General features: G+C 43.2%; 1 protein-coding gene across 1 annotated transcript in view; it reads right to left on the bottom strand.

Annotated features, from left to right (window-relative positions):
* Positions 1-18,956, bottom strand: part of CHCHD3 (coiled-coil-helix-coiled-coil-helix domain containing 3) — a 1,467,811-nt gene that overhangs the window by 318,578 nt on the left and 1,130,277 nt on the right. Inside the window, exon 6 of the mRNA XM_069629626.1 lies at positions 5,634-5,704. Coding sequence (XP_069485727.1) covers positions 5,634-5,704 — 71 coding nt within the window. The remainder of the gene's footprint in view (positions 1-5,633; positions 5,705-18,956) is intronic.

Genomic DNA, 18,956 nt, shown 5'->3' with positions numbered 1-18,956 from the left:
GAAATCGTCACTACCTCATGGTATCGGCAGAAAAGAATTTTCAATTGTATATATTGCATTATTAGCCTGCCGTGGATTCCATGGTCATTAGTTATATTATCTGGAATATGCGGTCTTATGTACGCGATCCACTCAATCGCGTGCACATTATATAAAGTTGATTGAAAAAACAACTTTGTAGTGATTTCAGCCTCATAATCGGTTATTGGTAATGTTGAGAGTGAAAAGACAGTACAATTCGCTTACCTCGAACAGCTCCTACTCTCCCGCGTTGGCCGATTTCTCTGAACTTGGGGGAAGTGGATAAACCAGTTATTCCACCATGTGATGTGGGAAGCCACATCCCTTTTTGACCAGGGCATAATTTTAAAAAGATAGATAACTCATGGTCAAAATTATATAAGTAATATCATTATTCTTGTGATTTTTCTGTGCACGTTTTAAGAGGTGTTAGGACCCTGTGGTGTATTCTGGGGGGTTGCTAGCAGAAAATAGGGTCTTACTCCAAATGTCTGCATGTTAAAAATCTGACACTTAATCAATTAATGTCCATACTCCTTGCGCACATTTGTGTAATTTTTGGTAAATGTCCGATATTGGTAAATCGACCAAAAAGCGCAAAATGTTGTCATTTCTGAATCCCAGCTCACAGGAACATGGGGCTTGAACAGAGACCTGTCTTAATTCATCTGTAATATGTACATGTAATGTCAACCACTTGTGTATCTGGGAAATGTGTATTTGAATCAAATATAGATTTGTGGGCAAATTGACCAGGGGAGGATCCTCTGACCCATAAACAGACCTCATCATGATGACAATCCATTTCCTTCCCCCAATCATGGGAGAGGGGAGAATTGGGCCAATGACAAGTAGAGAGGGGCAGGCTTAGTTATGCCACGCACACACCCACTTTCTAAACACACAAAAGCAGACAGTGCAGGACAGGTAGGGACATTCACTTTCCACTTTCCTGCGGGACGCTTTGCCGGGAGACTCCAGACTTCAAATCCATCAACCTCCAGAGATCCAGAGAGACCAGAGATCCAGAGAGACCAGAACCGGTGCTTGACAGACCCAGAGAGCAGAGCTGACCCAGATAGCCGGGACTTCAGAACCACCTGCCGGAAGTCCCGTCCAACCTGACCAGACCTTGACGGCTTATTTCAAAAATATAGTGTGAGTACTCACTGTGCCAAAACCAATCTCTTAGTCTAAAATAATCTAATCCAAACTATTTTAGCCTATTAGAACTGCCTCCTAGAATCGTGTCATACTGTCATTTTTAAAGCTGAAAACTGTCACCTGTCATTTTGAACTTTTCAATTTCAAATCAGAAAAACTACCTTCCCAAAATCGTCCGTATCTCCGGAACCATTTGTGCTAGGAGCGAGTTTTAACTATCATCTTAAAGCTAAGATTCTAGAACCGACTTGCTACTCCTTATAGGGCCTCCTTAATTACGCTCGACGCACGCGATTAAATTTGCCGCGATTTGACAATTTGCACAATTTCAGCCACGTGTAAAAATCGGCAGATCCTTGCTTTCCTTTGCTAAAATTCGTTTTAACCTGCTAGTTACTCATAGAGCATTGCTAAAGTGAGCCTGAACTAATATAAACTAGATATCACCCACCCTGAACCTCTAGGAGGTAATTAAAAGCATTTTTAGCACATTTCTCACTTCATTGTCATCACATTCAAAGCATTTTGGGCCTGTGTTTCAAACGTCTACCTGTTTTCCTCTAAGCTTGCTGGGGGGGGGGGGGACTGAATTTCGTATTGTATTTGATTGCATTCCTGAGAACTGTGTGCTCCTCTTTCCATCTCCTTATATTGCATAAGGGGGGGGGGGTGAATTGTCAAGGAAAAGTGATTACATTGTCTTTTGTTGAAGCCATATCAAGTTATTTTCTGTACTGCATTTCATTCATCATTGCATTGTCCTTGAAGCCATAAAGACATTCTCTACCACCTTACTTTTCTTTTCCTATTCATAAGTAACCAAGAACTGTGCTACTGTAGGATTACCTATTGCTGATTATTGCTCATATTCACAAGTGTGCTATCCATTATCAATTTATTCATAGAAGTGTGATATATATATATATATATTGTTTAATTTTTCAAATAAAGCTTTTAAATTTGCAAAACAAATCTACTTCTTGGCTCAGTGGGGTCAGGGGGATTCTAAGAGAGGGATGTTATACAAGGGTTCATCATCCAGATTATAACTTGCCATAAAAATATATAAATAAGGGCTTCCCTTGGGCATCCCAGACAAGGCACTGACTTAGTGGGATTGCTTGATTGGAGTTACTTACAAAGTATATTGATTTACTTATCAATGTGTTTGGGGGAACCATGAATTGGTGGTCAATTTGTTGTATTTCGGAAAAGCCCAGATATGATAAAGGCTTTTTTAAGCCGAAACACGTGTCCCGCTAGGGCTTGTAATATAATTACAATAAACCAAGTTGGATCAAACTAAAACCCCAAAAATGTGTTATATAATAAAACCTAATCAAATGTGAAAGACTTGGCGCAGAATCAGGGAGTCATTCTTATTTGTGATAAATGTTTAGCGGATTAGGGCTTTTTTTCCGCTGACCCTGTGGAATTGCGACAATTTTGAGGTAATTAAAATAAGGAAAATTTGATTTTGGAGTTGCTCATTGTAAAAGGACAAATAAGGAGTCGCCCATAGCACTAGTTGGACTGTAAAAAGCCAAACTTGAAGTCTAACCAGGATTACAAGTGGCTTCAGTGAAGAAACTGAAGCTACATTACCAGATATATTTTTATGAAAATTACAATTTAAGACTGTGAGAAGAGTTTGGGGTATTTGGGAGACTGCAAGGTAGACATCTTGGAGAAAGGAGAAGAGAATCTGGCCCTGTCGCTCTGACAATAGCCCCATTGTCCTGCCCTCTATGTGCCTTGGCCTAGATTGTGAAAGCCCCCAGCTGGCCACTGTTGGAGGGATGTCTAAGGCATCTCTACCCACGCGCTAACAAAAATACTAAAGAAGGTACAATGGCTGACTTCAGTCCTCAAACTTCAAGCAGCGCTTTCTCTAAACCAATGGTTCTTGCCTTCCAAAACTGTTTGCATATATCTCATTGTAATGAGGGGAGTTTGCGGACACCCCCTTTCCCTCAACTGGCATATGTTTGTTTTGTTGTACATTGGACGAAATCTATCTATTTGAGACACACAGAGAGAAAGCAAGTCATCTGCTTGTAAGAGGGCAGTGGAAGGAGTGAATCGTTGCAGGCTATTTCCACTTCTCCAGAGTATGTTTTTTGTTGTGTTTTTTTTTCTCTCGCTCTCTCGGCTGATGAGCATTCCTGAGTCACAGAGTTTTACCCGAGGACAGAGTGAACATATTTGTAAAGACCACTTGCACTTCAAGCGAACTGTGGCGTTTGTTTGCAAGGGTGTTTATAAAACTGTCAGTCTTAGAAATGGTGCTAGTGTGTTCCAGGAAGGATGGGTGTGGGAGTTGTAGAAGTAGAAAGTAGTTTGGGTATGTGTATTTTTGAAAACCTTTCTGCTCCCAACCAGTGTGGCCATTATGCTTTGCGTTTGCTAACGGCTACTTGTTCAGTTATTTTAGTTAGTTTTACTTTCATTCGGTTTACATAGAACATATTTACATAAAATATAACAAGTTGGCACTCATTTACCAACCTAAGAAGGATGAAAGACCTTGCCGACCGAGCGCTCAACCCACTGAGTTATCTTACCGGCTAAAGGAAGAAATGTCTCCAAAAATATCATCCGGCATATACGCTGCCATTCTCTTGTTATGGAAGTACCAACTGACCACCCACTTCCCAGATTCCATTTAAAATCTCTTCTCTATGCTTGACCACCCTAGACAAATCTGTCAGGCTCTGTACTAGTGTGAACTCCCACCACTATGCTTGTGGGGGTCTGGCTGGTTATTAGTCTTGCACGGTCATCTTTTTCAGCAAATGATTGCTTTTTCTATAGGTTTTCTATCAAGCAATGGAATCACTGTACTTTGAAGGGGATATTTTTAGTCCGCATATTCTTGTTGGAGATTTATAAAATGCGTGCGGCGATAGATGCTTTATCCCAACACATTTCTTACTGTAACTAAAGCTGAAGTGCTAAGACACTGGAAGCCAATACGAGGTCATTGGTAATATTGATCCAGGTCATCAATGAAGGGGGAATGAATCTGAAAGTAAGTATCCTGCCTGGATAAAATAAAGCCTGTCTTGACAATAAGAAATGTGAAAATAATCTCGTGTTTGCATTATGGTTATAATGGCGGTAATAAGACCGCAGGGAATTTCATTCACAAAAACACATTGTCAGAATTATCCATGACCGAAAGGGATATTTCATTCATTTACCATGTTTAAAATGCATGAATTTCCCTGTGGACCGACGCACGGGCTTTGGCATTTGTTTGTCCATTAACATTGGATCTGCCAACATAGATATATAATTCACTTAGGATGTCTGTGCATGCAGAACCGAGCCACCCTTACTCGCAGACCTGGCTCCAATTGTACACAGGGAAAGGAAACCACTGCAGATAGCCTTTGGGCCCCAAAGGAGTGGCTGATGTTGCAGCTATTCGATCCTCACATCCAATCTGAAGGCTGTCCACATCGATATATACACATTGTAATGTGAGAGGTAGTGTTTTGAAGAAACGAAAAGAGCGCCAGGCTCATTGTACACTATGTACTTAATGTTTCAAGCCCACAACCCCTTCATTACCGACACATTTGTCAAATATAAATTTCAGCAGTCACTGTTATGTTTGCAAAAAACTATTTGGTTTTATGCAAAGCCGGCTGCAACCTTCTGTAGTATTTGTCCCCTTGCAACAAAAGTGCACCCGACGTTCCCTCTTCGAACGATAACCCATCAGAAAATACTTTAAGTGGTTATTATAGAGATTACAATTATGCTCTGCTCAGTAAGAAAAGCATAACATTCTTATTACGACTACAATATATACTGGAAATTAACATTGTCAAATGTTTTAATTAGCCAGTTTACTATGGTAGTACAAATGAGTAATTTTTTTTTGAATATCTGCTTTTTCAGCTTTTGCAAAAAAAAAAAAAAAACAGCACTTCCCGTCAATATATTTTATTTCTCCAGTTCATGCAACTGTCAGCAACCGCTGGGTTGGCTTTACGAAACCCAACAGCAACTTTCTCCCATGTAGAAAGAGTGAGGCAGTGCATTGGGGGAAGAGAGAAAGAACGACAGAGAAAGAAAGAGGGGTGGGGGGGGCTAAGGGGCTAACTTGGCGTAAACTAGTCATGTATTCAAGATTCAAAATGTATTCTGGGTAAAGGGACTAGGAACAAGAATTTACAGGCGCAGAATTTCTCTTAAACGTGGACATTGTTAGAAATGAGCTATATAATCGATTTTCAACTAAAACACTTGGGCAATTCATTTATCCTAATCCCTACACTTGGGAATATTTATGTATGGAATGTTTCAAAAGGCGCAATCCAGATACAATAAAGCGGTTAAAAAAAAATAAAAAAAAACACATGCATATTTAAAAACAGACCTACATAATTCTGCCTCATATTCAAGCGCCTGAGCACAAACAAAAGAAAAGGTCTTACTTGAATCTGGCCTCGACTTCATTGGAAGCTTTCAGGTACTGCTCTGTGGTAACTTTGTAGAACTGAGCACTCTAAAATACAAAACATGGAAAGAAATAATGAATGAATGAACTTCCCAGGTTAAAAGAACTAAAGAGCCCAACCTCTCACGCTCTATCCAACCTGTACAAAGTGGACACATTTTTGTACATAATGACTAGAGCACTATATAAATACAGTTACTCACACATTGAAACCTTCATCCATGCATCCAATTAGACGTGCAAGAAAAGACATTACCCATGAATCTGTAAACCACAGCACCCAATTATCACGGGTTCCCACCCAGGATCAAGACACGTTTCAAAGATTCTAAGTATAAGGCTTCTCCATGTATCATCTTAACGCACAGACCTGTATTGTGCTTTACATACCACTTAACTTTGAAGCAACAGAGCACACTACAACACACAGGGGCTGCATACCAACAGGCTGCAATAACGTGTACATTTATAAGGTCGAATAATAAATAAAGAAACCGTTTGAAGGATAATAGGAGGAGGGATACAGGCATGGTATACAGATTGGAGAAGGAATGTCAGATGCAGTCTGGGAGTTTCCGCAGCTGTGTTCCTGTTGAGGCTATATTTTGAGAGCTTCCAATGGATCAACCTTACTAACTGCACTGTTAAATCCTTTGCTCTGCAACTGCCATTCCCTTACTTTCCTCCACTTAAATAGGACTATCAGTGAAAGGTAGATATCAAAAGTTAGAAGGTAGATGGCCCTGACTTAAAATGTGCATGCGGTATGGAAACGTTCCGCTCGTGTCTTGATTACGTGGGAATAGAAGTTTGGCAAGTGATGCAAGTTGGGAGGGGAGGCAGCCTTGGGCAAGGTGTCCTCTACTGGACTGTGCAGAGGAGTTCCCTCCTCACTGTGGTACTTTCCATAGCACTGAAGTTATGTGCGATGCTCAGAAGGCATCTATTCCCTACCACTGATCCTTTGCGGCTCTCTTCTCCAAGTCTCAAAATCATCTAATAAAGGAAAGTTCTCCCCCGCCCCTCATGGAATCTTCCCCTGGCTTCTTGTTCCTTCTGTTTCTCCTAGGTCTACATGGAGTTCCCTCCATGCATCCCTTTCATGGGCCTGCAGTACATTGTCCTCATCACTGCTGCCATTATCAGCTCTCTGGCATATTTAGTCTTGTTAGTCTTCACTGCATTCCAGTAGTTCAGTCTTCTCTCCCCTAGTTCTCATCACAGTGCATGTTTTATTGATTTGTAGCTTCCCCAGGGTTCGGATTAAGCAAACCTTTTATAGTCCAATGAATTTGCTCATGTATTACCTCTATGAACTAACATTGCATTACGATGGGCTGTGGAAAATCCTGTCAACATGGTTCATCACCTTCTTTCCAATGTTTCAATGGCATCAATGATGTGCTCTCATGTAACCTTAAGTGCCTGGTTCCTCTCAGTAACATTTAACTTTACGCCATCTCAAGTAATCCAAAAATACCACCAATTAGAATTAGCTTCAAATTGATCAAGGATTGATCACGAAGTAGGCAGCCTTATGGCGGGACGACAGACTGCTAACTTGTGATAAAACTAAGAAATTCAATGACCTAGTACATGCAACTAGATATTCTCTTTAACAGGCATTCCTTCAACATATTTACAAAACCTGAAAAGGAAACCACCAAGCATTAATTAACCAGCAGCAAAAAAACAAAAAAAAAAACAACAAAAGGAATTTAGGGGACAGAATGCACTGAAGACAAAATATGCAAGGGAAAGCATGGGAAGTGAACCTTGAAGTACGCTTAACAGACTAGAAGACAGAATCAGAAGGCTGGTCATGGCAGCCACTGTACTCCTGAAAAGGTCAGACCAGCAGAACAATGAGACCTCACCATTCCACTTGCTACTTGCATGAAAACCAGCAGGCAATCGCTTTGGGGACACCAAGAGGAGACCGAATATTGAGATGCAAGCTCAGCCTAGTCCGGATTACATTCACAAGACTTCTCACAGAATAACATTGTCTGGTACTTGGACACAATGGCTCTTTCAGGAGAACTCGTGATAATAACTATCACACATGGCTGCAGGTAGTTCATCTTTCCTAAATAAGCGTTGCTCAGAGCACAAATGAAAAGGGAATCACTTCACACGGCTGACCCCCCCCGTCCCCATCGAGCAGCCAGCTCCCGCCGGCCGTAGGGCACTCACGTCCCGGCTTGAGGGCTTCAAGTAAGATCAATAGGCACGTGATTAGGCAGCAGCCTGACCACCACGCTAAGAGCGCGCGGGTCACCATTTGAGATGATTAATGGCGCCCTCCCGGCTGATGGCCCAAGCCATGCTAACATTTGCAATAATCTCATTTGGACTGCAATTCATCTTTCTTTTGCCAGATCAATAAAGATGAACACAACAGTTGTATGGATCAATAGTCATTTTTTATCATTTTCAGGAACGGAAGATGCATCTTTGACAAAAAGACGATATTCTTAGTGTAATCATTTCAAATTTAATTGCACTTTGGGGTCATCAACCAAGGCATCGCGCCAGCTAGATATAGAGTATAGCTCTAAATGAAAGCGGTATGATGACACTGTCTTGTGATGGGAAGGTGCGGCTCATACGACTCAACTCGAGTGGAATAGACCTAAATTCTTCCCACACAGTAAATCAAATAACTATAGTTAATTCATATAGAACCTTCACCGAAAGTGCAGAACAGAAAACATTTCGATATACATTTACTACTACCATTTCCAACCTGCATGCTAAGGATGAATAGCTGGCTGGGACCAAGTTAAACCAGATCCCACACGCATGTGCTCCCACACACACAGCACATACTGAGCTACCTACTGTCTAATGTGGGTAACAATTTAAGATAAACGAGCACGATCATTGGTCAGTCATGCTTGTGCGCTGAAGTAATCATAGATACAGTAGCCTCTAGGCGCGGCTAAGTGAAACGTGCCAGTCTAGCAGCTCACTGTTGCACCACAGACAGTGCATGTGTTGGAATGCTAATGCACATAGTCACTGGGGTAACAGAAAAGTAGACTAGACCATGGGAAGGAGCTTGTAATTGACCACTGTTAAAATAACAACTGGAGATCTTTTGTGCATTCAACGGATTCAATAATAGACAACATACCTACCCTAAATGTGCCCAGATAGGAGACATTCACTGTACATCAACATGAAAATAAAAGAACAAATCAAAGGAAACTTTGTATTGTAGTATAAAAGAAAGCCTTGCATTGTAGATGAGCAGATATTTAGGACACACATTTGTTCAATGTAAGGGTATTTGCTTACTTGATGAAGCCCAAGTAGAGAGCAAACCATTGTTTACCACTAGGAAATCAAAGAATTCCATGTTGTAGTATGGGAAAGCAACAAGGTGGATCTCTTTTCAAAGTAACTTCTGAAACCACAAAATCCATGGTGTTCCCTTAAAAGCTCCCAGCACAATGGCTCTGCCTAGACGCTGAGCCCACCTCTAATCCCCAGACTTCACCACCATGGTTTCAAGTATATTCTGGTGGATGCCACACATGTAGAAGAGCATTTCTCCAAGTATCCAGCAGTGGGGGAGGGGGTTGGGGTCCAAAACTAGCTACATCGAATCATTTTTGTGGTAGAAAGAAAAGAGCATAACGCACCCTAATGGCAAAGTTTTCAGCATAATACATGATAGATCATGGTGTATACTCAAGAGTATTCATTAAGTACATCCCGACAGAGGAGGGGTGTATCTGCCACTTTCACTCACTAAAAACAGTCCCATTCCACCCCAAAAAAGCTAAAATATTCCCCTCACCAAAAAATAGGAGGCATAGCCCGTTTCCCTGCTTACATCCTCATAGCTCTTAATATGTTTGGACCAGTAGTACCCGTAGTGCCACAGGAAATAACTTCTTGTGTTACTGCACAATCTGAAGAGGTAAATATGCATCTTTGATGTGCATGAATAATTCGAACCAAAAAAAATATGAAAATATTTCTGTTCGAGTTAAAATATTTGCTCTCTCTTACAATATACTCACACTGGGACTGTGACTTGCTTTTTGACGCTCTAAAAAATAATTTTAGTCCCAACTTTAAAAAATATGGAGTAAAACTTAAAAATCTAAACTAGAAAACTGATTAAGCATGACTTTAAATGAAACAAAAAAATAAGCACTGGCAATCCAAAGGTTTCGGCTTCTTGCATTGGTCGGCTCTTCATGTCAAGAGGCCGGGGAGGTGGCCAGGGCAGAGATACGCCTACTGGTTTCCCCTTCTGTGTACAAGCATGACAGGGAAGCCAGCAGTAGAAAACCGCATCTCTGTAATGGTCCTGCCCATACTACATACTCCCTGATATAGGGTACTATGGCAGCAGGGCCAGAAAGGCTGGTGGAGTACGGCAACAGGCAACTCGCCAGTGAGGGCTTCCTAGAACAGACAGCCCAAAGGGGAACAAGAAACAGGAGTCCCCTGCCCCGCTCTCCGAAACCATCAAAGAAGGGGAAAATGTGGGTCAAGCATCACAACCAATGCCAAAGGCAGCCGACTTGCTTAAAAAAAGATCCTGCAATACAGGAATTGAAATGGAGGGCGAGTGCGAGTACAGGCACAGAGAACAAGCCACACAATTAACAAGCATTATAAATTAATGTTTGTGCTCTGTCACGGTGTGCTCCTACAAGGTTCTCATGTCTAACGAGAACTTTTCATTCCAGTAATAAGGCCATTTTCATGTTCACACTACTCAGCTGCTCCCACTGGTCCGACACATTCTGAAAGTATAACAAATGCTGCCTGCACTCTAGTGTGTCAGAATGAGCTGTGCCTTTGCAGGAAGAGAATGCAGAACTTTATCTAACAATGTATAATTTCCCCCAACCTGGCACATCATCACACTCTGAAAGCAATGCCAGCAAATCATTTATCACAAATATGAGCTAATTTAGAAGACCAAAGGAAACTTTCTATAAAGATTTCATTCGACTTTGCAGGACAACGCGCCTTTTAAAGTGAAGGCAGGCTATGGAACAAATTGCATGTTAATGGTTTTTATTCGGAATCTAGAAACCACACCCGCTAAATTAGCCCAGACAGATCTAACTTAACCAACCTTAAGTGGACAAATGCCCTGTCCAGCCGCTAGTCACTGCTAATCTTTTGGCATGTTTTGTCTGAAACACTCCTTTATCTTAAATTGCCTTTCAGCCACTTTTCTTATGCAGTTGGTCTACTGGTGCAAGTGGATTTAGGTCATGTGACCTTTCGTCCCAGCCACCTATCAATCACAGCTAATCCGCTGGCACTCTTCCTTTCAGCTGCCACTTACTACCCCCATTAACTCTTAGATACCAGGGTGTTTCTCGCCCAGGTTTCCGAAGCAAAAGGCAAGACTAGGAAAGGTGCAATGTCCATTTGATTTGGTCCTGCTAAGACCTGAAAAAAGCTGGAACCCAGAATGACAAATTTACTACTGCTACGAGTACAGGAATGAGTTATGGATAAAACTACAACTCAGTCCCACCCTAGTACTAAACCAGCAGTGAATCTAATGAAAAAGGTAAAACCGGCACAGCCCCAAGGATATTCATCCTTCACCTCTTATGGTACCTTGGGAAGAGGGTAAGCAAGAAACTTCAGGAGACATAAGCTAGCAAAGAAGCAGTCCAAACAACGATAATACAGTAGTAGCAACATAAAGAAATGTCCAACAAAGGATCCATAAATATAGGAGACTAATCAAACTAAAAAAACAAAACACGAATCACAAACTCTAGCACACCCATGTAAGAGAAGACGTAGAATATGCAGTCTTTAAAATGAATGGGGGCACTGTGGCCCTGAAGACAGGGGACACAGAGAATCATGTCAACAGCAAAGTTAAGTTTATTGAAGATGACGTAAAAAACTACTAGTTACTATGGCCCTTTAAGGCAGGTAAAGGCTTAAAAACAACACTCTGAATATGTTTTAGGCTTGTTCCTGGGTCTCAATAGCGTCAAGATGCTTCTAGGCATTTTTCTACCTGTTGAGTCAGCATTGAGACGGGTCAAGTTAATGGTTTGCAAAGTTTGAATCAGTGTCCAGACAACTGCTTCCAGCAGATCAAATGGGCGTTCAGATAATTGCTTCCATGGGGTCGAGTCGGTGTTGAGAAGACTGCTTTCAAGGGGTCGAGTGAGTGTCTAGAAAGAGAATTTGATGGATTAGACTGGGCCAAGAAGGATCAAGATGATAGCGTTCCGTGGGTCGATCCGTATAGAAATTGATAAGTGTGAAAGGCAGCTACCAGTTCTTGCAGTTGCTTGAAAAGCGACTTGTAGAAGGCAAACAATGCCCATCGCAGATTATTGACTTCAGGGGAAAGGTGGATCATTGTTCTGCACTTCCCATGCAGGATCATTTTCAGAGAGCAGTTACAGGGGTGGTCACCTAAAGTGAGCAGGTCCAGGTGTACCAGTAGTCTATGCTTGCAGTCTGCCTTGCCCAGCCTGCAGACGACAAATGTTCCTCAGGGGTGGTTTACAGCCAGCTGATTACAACACATATTCCTATGGGATGGGTGGGGGAAAGGGCTTGCACATTTCTTGGAAGTGTTCATCTTTAGCTCTATGGAAGAGGTTCTTTGGGCAGACTGTACCCACAACAAAGTTTTACGTGAAATCTTCCTTCTGCAATCCAAAGATGACTCCAAAGTGGGGGTGCTTGCACCACCTTAAATAGGCAATCTGCCACAAAGGATTGATCCCCCCACCCCCTCTAGCTTTCTGTAAGGGATACAGTCCTGGCTGCTGTTTCAGAGTAGTTTGCCTGTGATGTCAGTCCCAAAGTACTTGATCTGCAGAAAGTGGGGTGGGGGTACAGGAAACATGGGAGCCTTTGGAGAATCCAAGATGTCAGAGCCCTTCTGTGGACTGGTGCTTCTCTCCGAACCTCCACAACTCTGCCCTCTCTCCTGTCTGCACTGATTCAAAGTCTCTTGTAAGTACCACCCTGCTTTCTCAGCTTTCCCATGGGAGACTTCCTGTTCTCTGGTGAAGATGAAAAGATTACCTGGGCTACGCCCAAATGGTTGTATTGGGTGAAAGACTGTTGGTGAAATGAATCACTGGCAACTAAGCTGACAATAATATGACAAAAGGTTTTGGCCAGTTGAATTGAAGATTCCCAGAAGCCACCATGTCAAAACTGGACATGGGTAATACTTAGGAGTTTAATTTGCCACCAGGTACGGGGAGCACAATTACAGAATTTTTGACCAGAGCTGGCCACAATTAAAGAATTAAAGGCAAGACCCCAGCTGCTGGACCTCTGCGTTCCACTAGGTTGTTGGCAGGAATGCACATGTCACTTTGAAACATCCATGTTCCCATAATACAAGGCATGCGCTGAGAGAGGTCAGTAGAAGTTATATGTTTGCACTATCCTTTTCAGCATGAAGCATTATGAAAGTGGAGTCGCATTAGCCGATCTGAAATTTAGAGATCATGTTTTATTAACAATCAAAAAAGCTCTATGAATTCTAAGGATAACAAATATTAATACATTGTAACATTGTGTTAGCAATGGTTTTATTTAATTTGTACACTATGTTCATTGATATTTCTGATTAAACTAACTTGCATAAGCATTAATTTGTAATGCTTTTTCTCAAAAATCATTTATAAAATAAAAAAAATGAAAAAAAGCTCTATTTCACCCTCACAGATGTGTTTCAGTCATACCCAGAAACCAATAATTTCAGGTAAACTACCAGCAACTGCCACACCTCCAGACCACCCTCCCTCACACAGGCAAACACCCAGTCCACACCACCTCGCAGTTCTCCAACCTACATACCTTCATCCACATCCAATTCAACGCCACCCTCATTACAGCTCCAAGACACATGCAAATTCATGCTCATCAATTCTGCAGTACTTTATTCAGCTGACATTGCGGACATCACCTCTCACAACCTAATGGCACTCTTGGTTGCAGAGACATGGCTCACACCCACCTCCACACATCCTGGATGTATTCATCGCAGCAGGCTACAGCATTTAACACAAGATCTACAAAGGGAAGACTGACTCACTATTATACCTAGGGCCTCATTGAAATGCACCTCCAAGAGCACAGCACACATGAATCCATGGGATTCCTCACTAGCCACTTCCAGCTCAGACAGCTACCTTGCACCTCATCTACCGACCACCACAAATCAAAAATATCACAGATCACATCACAATGGCATTTGTCAAAAACAACTAAATAGCTTGCTTGGAGACCACCAAATGCAACAAAGAGTTACGCCACAAAATAAAATGTAAATAAACTACCGAAACTGCTTGGCCCCATGGACATGAGGCAACACAATCTGTCTGGTATTCACCACCTATCCAGCCATTCTATTTTGCGGCCCCCACCTTTGGACTGGACAGACCATGCAGCCATGCTCATCATGCTCCACTCCTTAGCACTGTCCCACCGCATCAACCAAAACCAAGACAACCCATCACTCTCAAGAACTTCCCCATGGGCGCACTGGAAGTATCAACCTTTATAAATCCCACACTTACACTGTGTCAGAAGAACGTTACCAACAGTAACTTTCTTTCGATTGGATGTTTCTCCCACGTATACCTCATTTTATGATATTCGTGTCCCCAGATCTGCTGCTTCGGAAAAATGTTTTCACCAGAGGACACTGTGTTCGAGTCCACAGAGTCGAAGTCCCTCGAGAGCCTCCACGTCATCCGCTGTATAAAGGGCTCGAGCAGCGCCCGTTACCTCAGTTCTGTTTTTACGGTCTTCATGGTCGCATCAGCCGATCAGGTCTAAAGTCCTCAGGCTCTTAAGGAAGTTAGAGTGCAACTGGCGTAAACTGTCGATGAGGATTATGTGGGAGGAACAGCCAATCGAAAGAACATTACAGTTGGTAAGTAACTTGTTCTTCGAATGGATTGTGTCCTCCCTCATATTCCTCATCTTATGATAGACTCCCATAGCAGTGGTAATGTTGGCGGTGGGAGTACTAGAAATGTTAATTATGGAATGCATGTAGGACAGCTTTTGCAAATAGTCCCCCCTGATATGAAGTAGAGTCCAAGCAGTAATGCTTTACAAAGGTGTGCATTGACGACCAGGTGGCCGCAGCACAAATATCCTGCACCGGGACACCCCTCTGAAGGGCCGTGGAAGTTGCCATGCCTCTGGTTGAGTGAGCCCTTAATCCATCTGGAGGCTCATTCCCAGCTAATTTATAGCATTCAGAGATTGCTAGAATTATCCATCTGGAGAGAGTTTGTTTAGACACTACAAGGCCCAATTTGTGCCCAGTATACCCAACAAACAGTTGGTCACATTGTCAAAGATTTGCCAATCTGGAAATGTAGAAACTGAGGGCCCTTTTTGGGTCCAGTCTATGCAACATACCCTATCCTTACTAGTATGAGGCGCAGGATAAAAGGAAGGTAAGATAATTTTTTTTGACAGATGAAAATCAGAAACTATTTTAGGCAAGAAAGATGGTTTGGCTTTTAGAATAACCTTGTTCCTATGGAAAATGGTGTGAGGAAGCTTAAGAGTGTCCACAACTCACTTACCCTGCGGGCTGATGTTATAGCCACCAACAGAATGGTCTTAAGAGTGAAAAGTCTTAATGGGCAAGACTGTAAAGATTCGAAAGGGGTACACAAGAGACATTTTAAGACTAAATTCAAATCCCAGATGGGCACCTGAAAAGGTATCAGAGGGTACACATTCGTTAGCCCTTTCAAGAATTGAATGACTAAGGGCATTTTAAAATAGGACACCTCTTCCAAGAAGCACTTAAAGATAGATATCGCTGCCAAATATCGTTTTATATTACCAACTTGGAGCCCCAAATTGGCTAACTGTTGGAGAAAAGAAAGTACTGTTGGAGTATTACAAAGAAATGGATCCACATTCTTATTCCTGAACCAGTTACTGAACTTGTTCCAACGACACCAATACAGGGATTTTGTTGCTGGCCTTCTGGTCGAAAGCAAAATCTCCATTACGTCATCCGGGAGGTCCCAATACATATATCTTAGCCTCTCAGAAACCATGCGTGAAGGCTGAGTGTTTTGACTTCTGGATGGAAAACCCGACCTCTCTCTTGCGAGAGAAGATCCTCTCTTTGTGGAAGACGTATTGGAGGGCAGATGGACATGTTCAGAAGGTCCTGGTACCACGTCCTCCTGGCCCAATCCGGGGTAATTGGGATCATGGTTTTCCTGAACTTTCTCAACCTCCTGATTACTTGAGGAATCACGGGGAAAGGAGGAAATGCATAAAGGAGTGAAAATACCCAGTCCACTATGAACGCGTCCCCTAGAGATCCGCTTTGGGGAAATTCCCTTGAGCAGTACAGTTCGCACTTCCGGTTGGCACCGGTTGTGAACAGATCCACTTGAGGGGTTCCCCAAAGGGTGAAGATCTCAAAGGACTTCCTGAGTTAGTTCCCATTCGTGGGAGACTGTGCTCTGCCTGCTCAGAGTGTCCGTCGCCGTGTTCAGCTCTGTGGCTAGGTGAACTGCCGATGGAACTATTCCTTCTTGCATTGCCCAGAACCAGAGCTACATTTCCTCTCTGCACAGTGGAAGTGATCCTACGCCTCCTCTTTTGTTGAGGTAGTACATGGCCAAAGTGTTGTCAGTCATTATCAGGACATTCTTTCCCAGTACAGAGGGCAGAAAAGCCTTTAGCGCTAGTCTGAGTGCCCTCAGCTCCAAAAGGTTGATGTGTAGTTTGGACTCAGATGGAGACCAACGACTGCCGATTGCCAGATGGTTGGTCTGGGCTCCCCACCCCGTGAGTGAGGCGTCCGTCACTACCGTTATCTCCTGCCATGGTTGCCAAAAAGGTTCCTCCCTGAGGATATTCTCCTTGCGAGCCTACCATAGGAGATCTTGTGTCACTTTGGTCGAGACTTGCAGAAGATCTGACATCTCCCCGAAAACTGGGAACATCAAGTCCTGAGGGCCCATTGAAGGGATCTTATCCTCAATCTGGCCTGTGGCACCAGAAAAATGCAGGATGCCATGAGGTCTAGCAACCTTAGAATGTCGAATGGCGGTAGATGTTGGGCATTTTGAAAATTCATTACCATCTGCAGGATGTGGAGTTTTTGGCTTGGAATAATTTGTGACTTCTTGTAATTGAGGGAGAAGCACAGACTGTGTAAGAAGTGGCAGGTCAAGGCCAGATGTTCCTGGGCTCATTCGGGTGAGCTCGCCCTGATTAGCCAATAGTCCAGACAAGGGTAGACGTGACTCCCCCTTCTTCTGATACTCGCTGCCACCACCGCCATCAGTTTGTTGAAAAACCTCGAGCAGAGGCCAGCCCAAATGGTAGAACATGAGACTGATAATGAGAACCACCAATTGCGAACCTCAGGTACTTTCTGTGCTTGAGATGGATTGGCACATGAAGGTAAGCCTCCTGAAGGTCCAATTAAACCAGCCAGTCCTGAAGCTGTAGAGCCTGAAGGATCTGAGAAAGGGTTACCATCTTGAACTTGTCCTTCCTGAGGAACTTGCTCAAGCTTCTCAAGTCCAAGATGGGTCTCAATCCTCCGTCCTCCTTTGGGATGAGAAAATAGGGGGAGTACCAACCCTTGTTCCTCTCTGCTACAGGTACATGTTCTATTGCACCTTTCCCTAGCAGGGTTAAAATCTCCTGCACAAGGAGCGGGTCTGAATTTTTTACAGAGTTGGCTCCGGGTGGATGATCTTGAAGTCTTTGATGAAAAGGAAGACAGTAACCATGGGTGTAACGCTTACCTTGGGCTCCGTGGGAACACTGCTCCTTATAACCTCAACTACTCTTCTCTGGGTGCATGGTTTTCTCACTACCCCTTTCTTCTTTCAATAAGCAGAAAAAACCTGTGGAATATGACACAAAAACAGTCAAAATGTGGATTCAGTGTAGGTGCTGTGAAACAGTCTTCTCGCTAGTCAACCTCTCCCTCCTTACGGACTTCCCTTGCTCACCTCTATGTTATTATGGGCTCTCAATCCCGCTTCTGTGCGGGGGCGCAAGTTCTGAAGAGGGGAACCGTTTCTTGCATGGGAAGGAGTGGGACTTTCTTAGGAAAAGGGAGTGCAATGAATACTGCCTAAATATAACGAGCAAGGAATTTTCCACACCTTACCAATCAACACCACAGCCAGAATTCAACAAACTAACCCTACATACCTAAATGGTGAGAGGAAAAATATTGAGTGAACAAATATAATCTTTCTCCGCTATGAAAACCTTCCTAATAATGCTATTCAATCAGGAGATAAATGCGAACGTACATTCCTCACAAGAAAGGCACGGATGCGTAAATGGAACAAAAGTGTCAATGCCTTTAATGCCAACATGTTAGCATTATGCGCGTGTGGCACTCTAAGCTAATGTGACCAAAAATAAATGTGACTGAAGTCAGGTGCCTCCTGTTCTCCAAGAACGGAATCTCCTCACGAGCAGTGCAAGGAAATGCGCGGCTAGAATCACTACACGCGCTCTGTGGGAAAAAACAATGCCACACTCTCGCTAATGCCACAATAAACACAACGCAACAGTGTTATAACATGTGCGATACTTGCAGTCTGTTGGAGATGACAGGAAACCTCTCCCAACTAACTCCCTCAGAGAAGCGCCAACTCTTGACAGAAAACACGCGTCAGAAAAAGGGGCAGGAATATGACGGGAAACAGGGCTATGGCAGAAGGGAAGAATGAAAATAACAGGAACACTGCAATTCGGGGATAACTAGGAATGCTAGGTCTGTGAAGTTTTACTCAGGAGTTGACTAGCGGTATGCGTCCGCTTTGACAGCTGAAGACGTGAAGCACAGGACAACAAAGGGGAGGAGCTTAAATATTTGCGAAGCCCAAACCACTAGACTACACTGCAGCATTCAGGGAAGGCCCCCCGGCGGCCATATTGAGTGACGCGGAAATGCCTGAGTTACTATTGGCCACAGTAACCTTTCTGCTATTATCCCAGGAATGGTACGCCGCAGACCAAGACCTCCTGGGGAAAATTCTATGGAAAAATTCTGTGGTCATGACAATGGGTCACTATCTCTAGTGCCCAGGCCTCTGATGTAATGCCCCGCCATTCGTCCAGATACAGAGTGATTCTGCCTCCCACCGGTGCTTTGTGGGTGAAGACCTCAAAGTGCCTTTGCAGCGGCTGCAGCAGTGACCGAGGAGCTATTAGCCGCTGCTGTGGCTGGTCTAGCACCTCTCCCTTTTTCACCATGAAAGGGTTTTCTCTGTTGGCCTCTCCGACTGACCTGCCCCCTCCC

This window comes from Ambystoma mexicanum, chromosome 12 (assembly GCF_040938575.1).
Source record: "Ambystoma mexicanum isolate Mex_15411 chromosome 12, UKY_AmexF1_1, whole genome shotgun sequence".
NCBI lineage: Eukaryota > Metazoa > Chordata > Amphibia > Caudata > Ambystomatidae > Ambystoma > Ambystoma mexicanum.
This window is presented reverse-complemented; position numbering and strand designations above follow the sequence as displayed.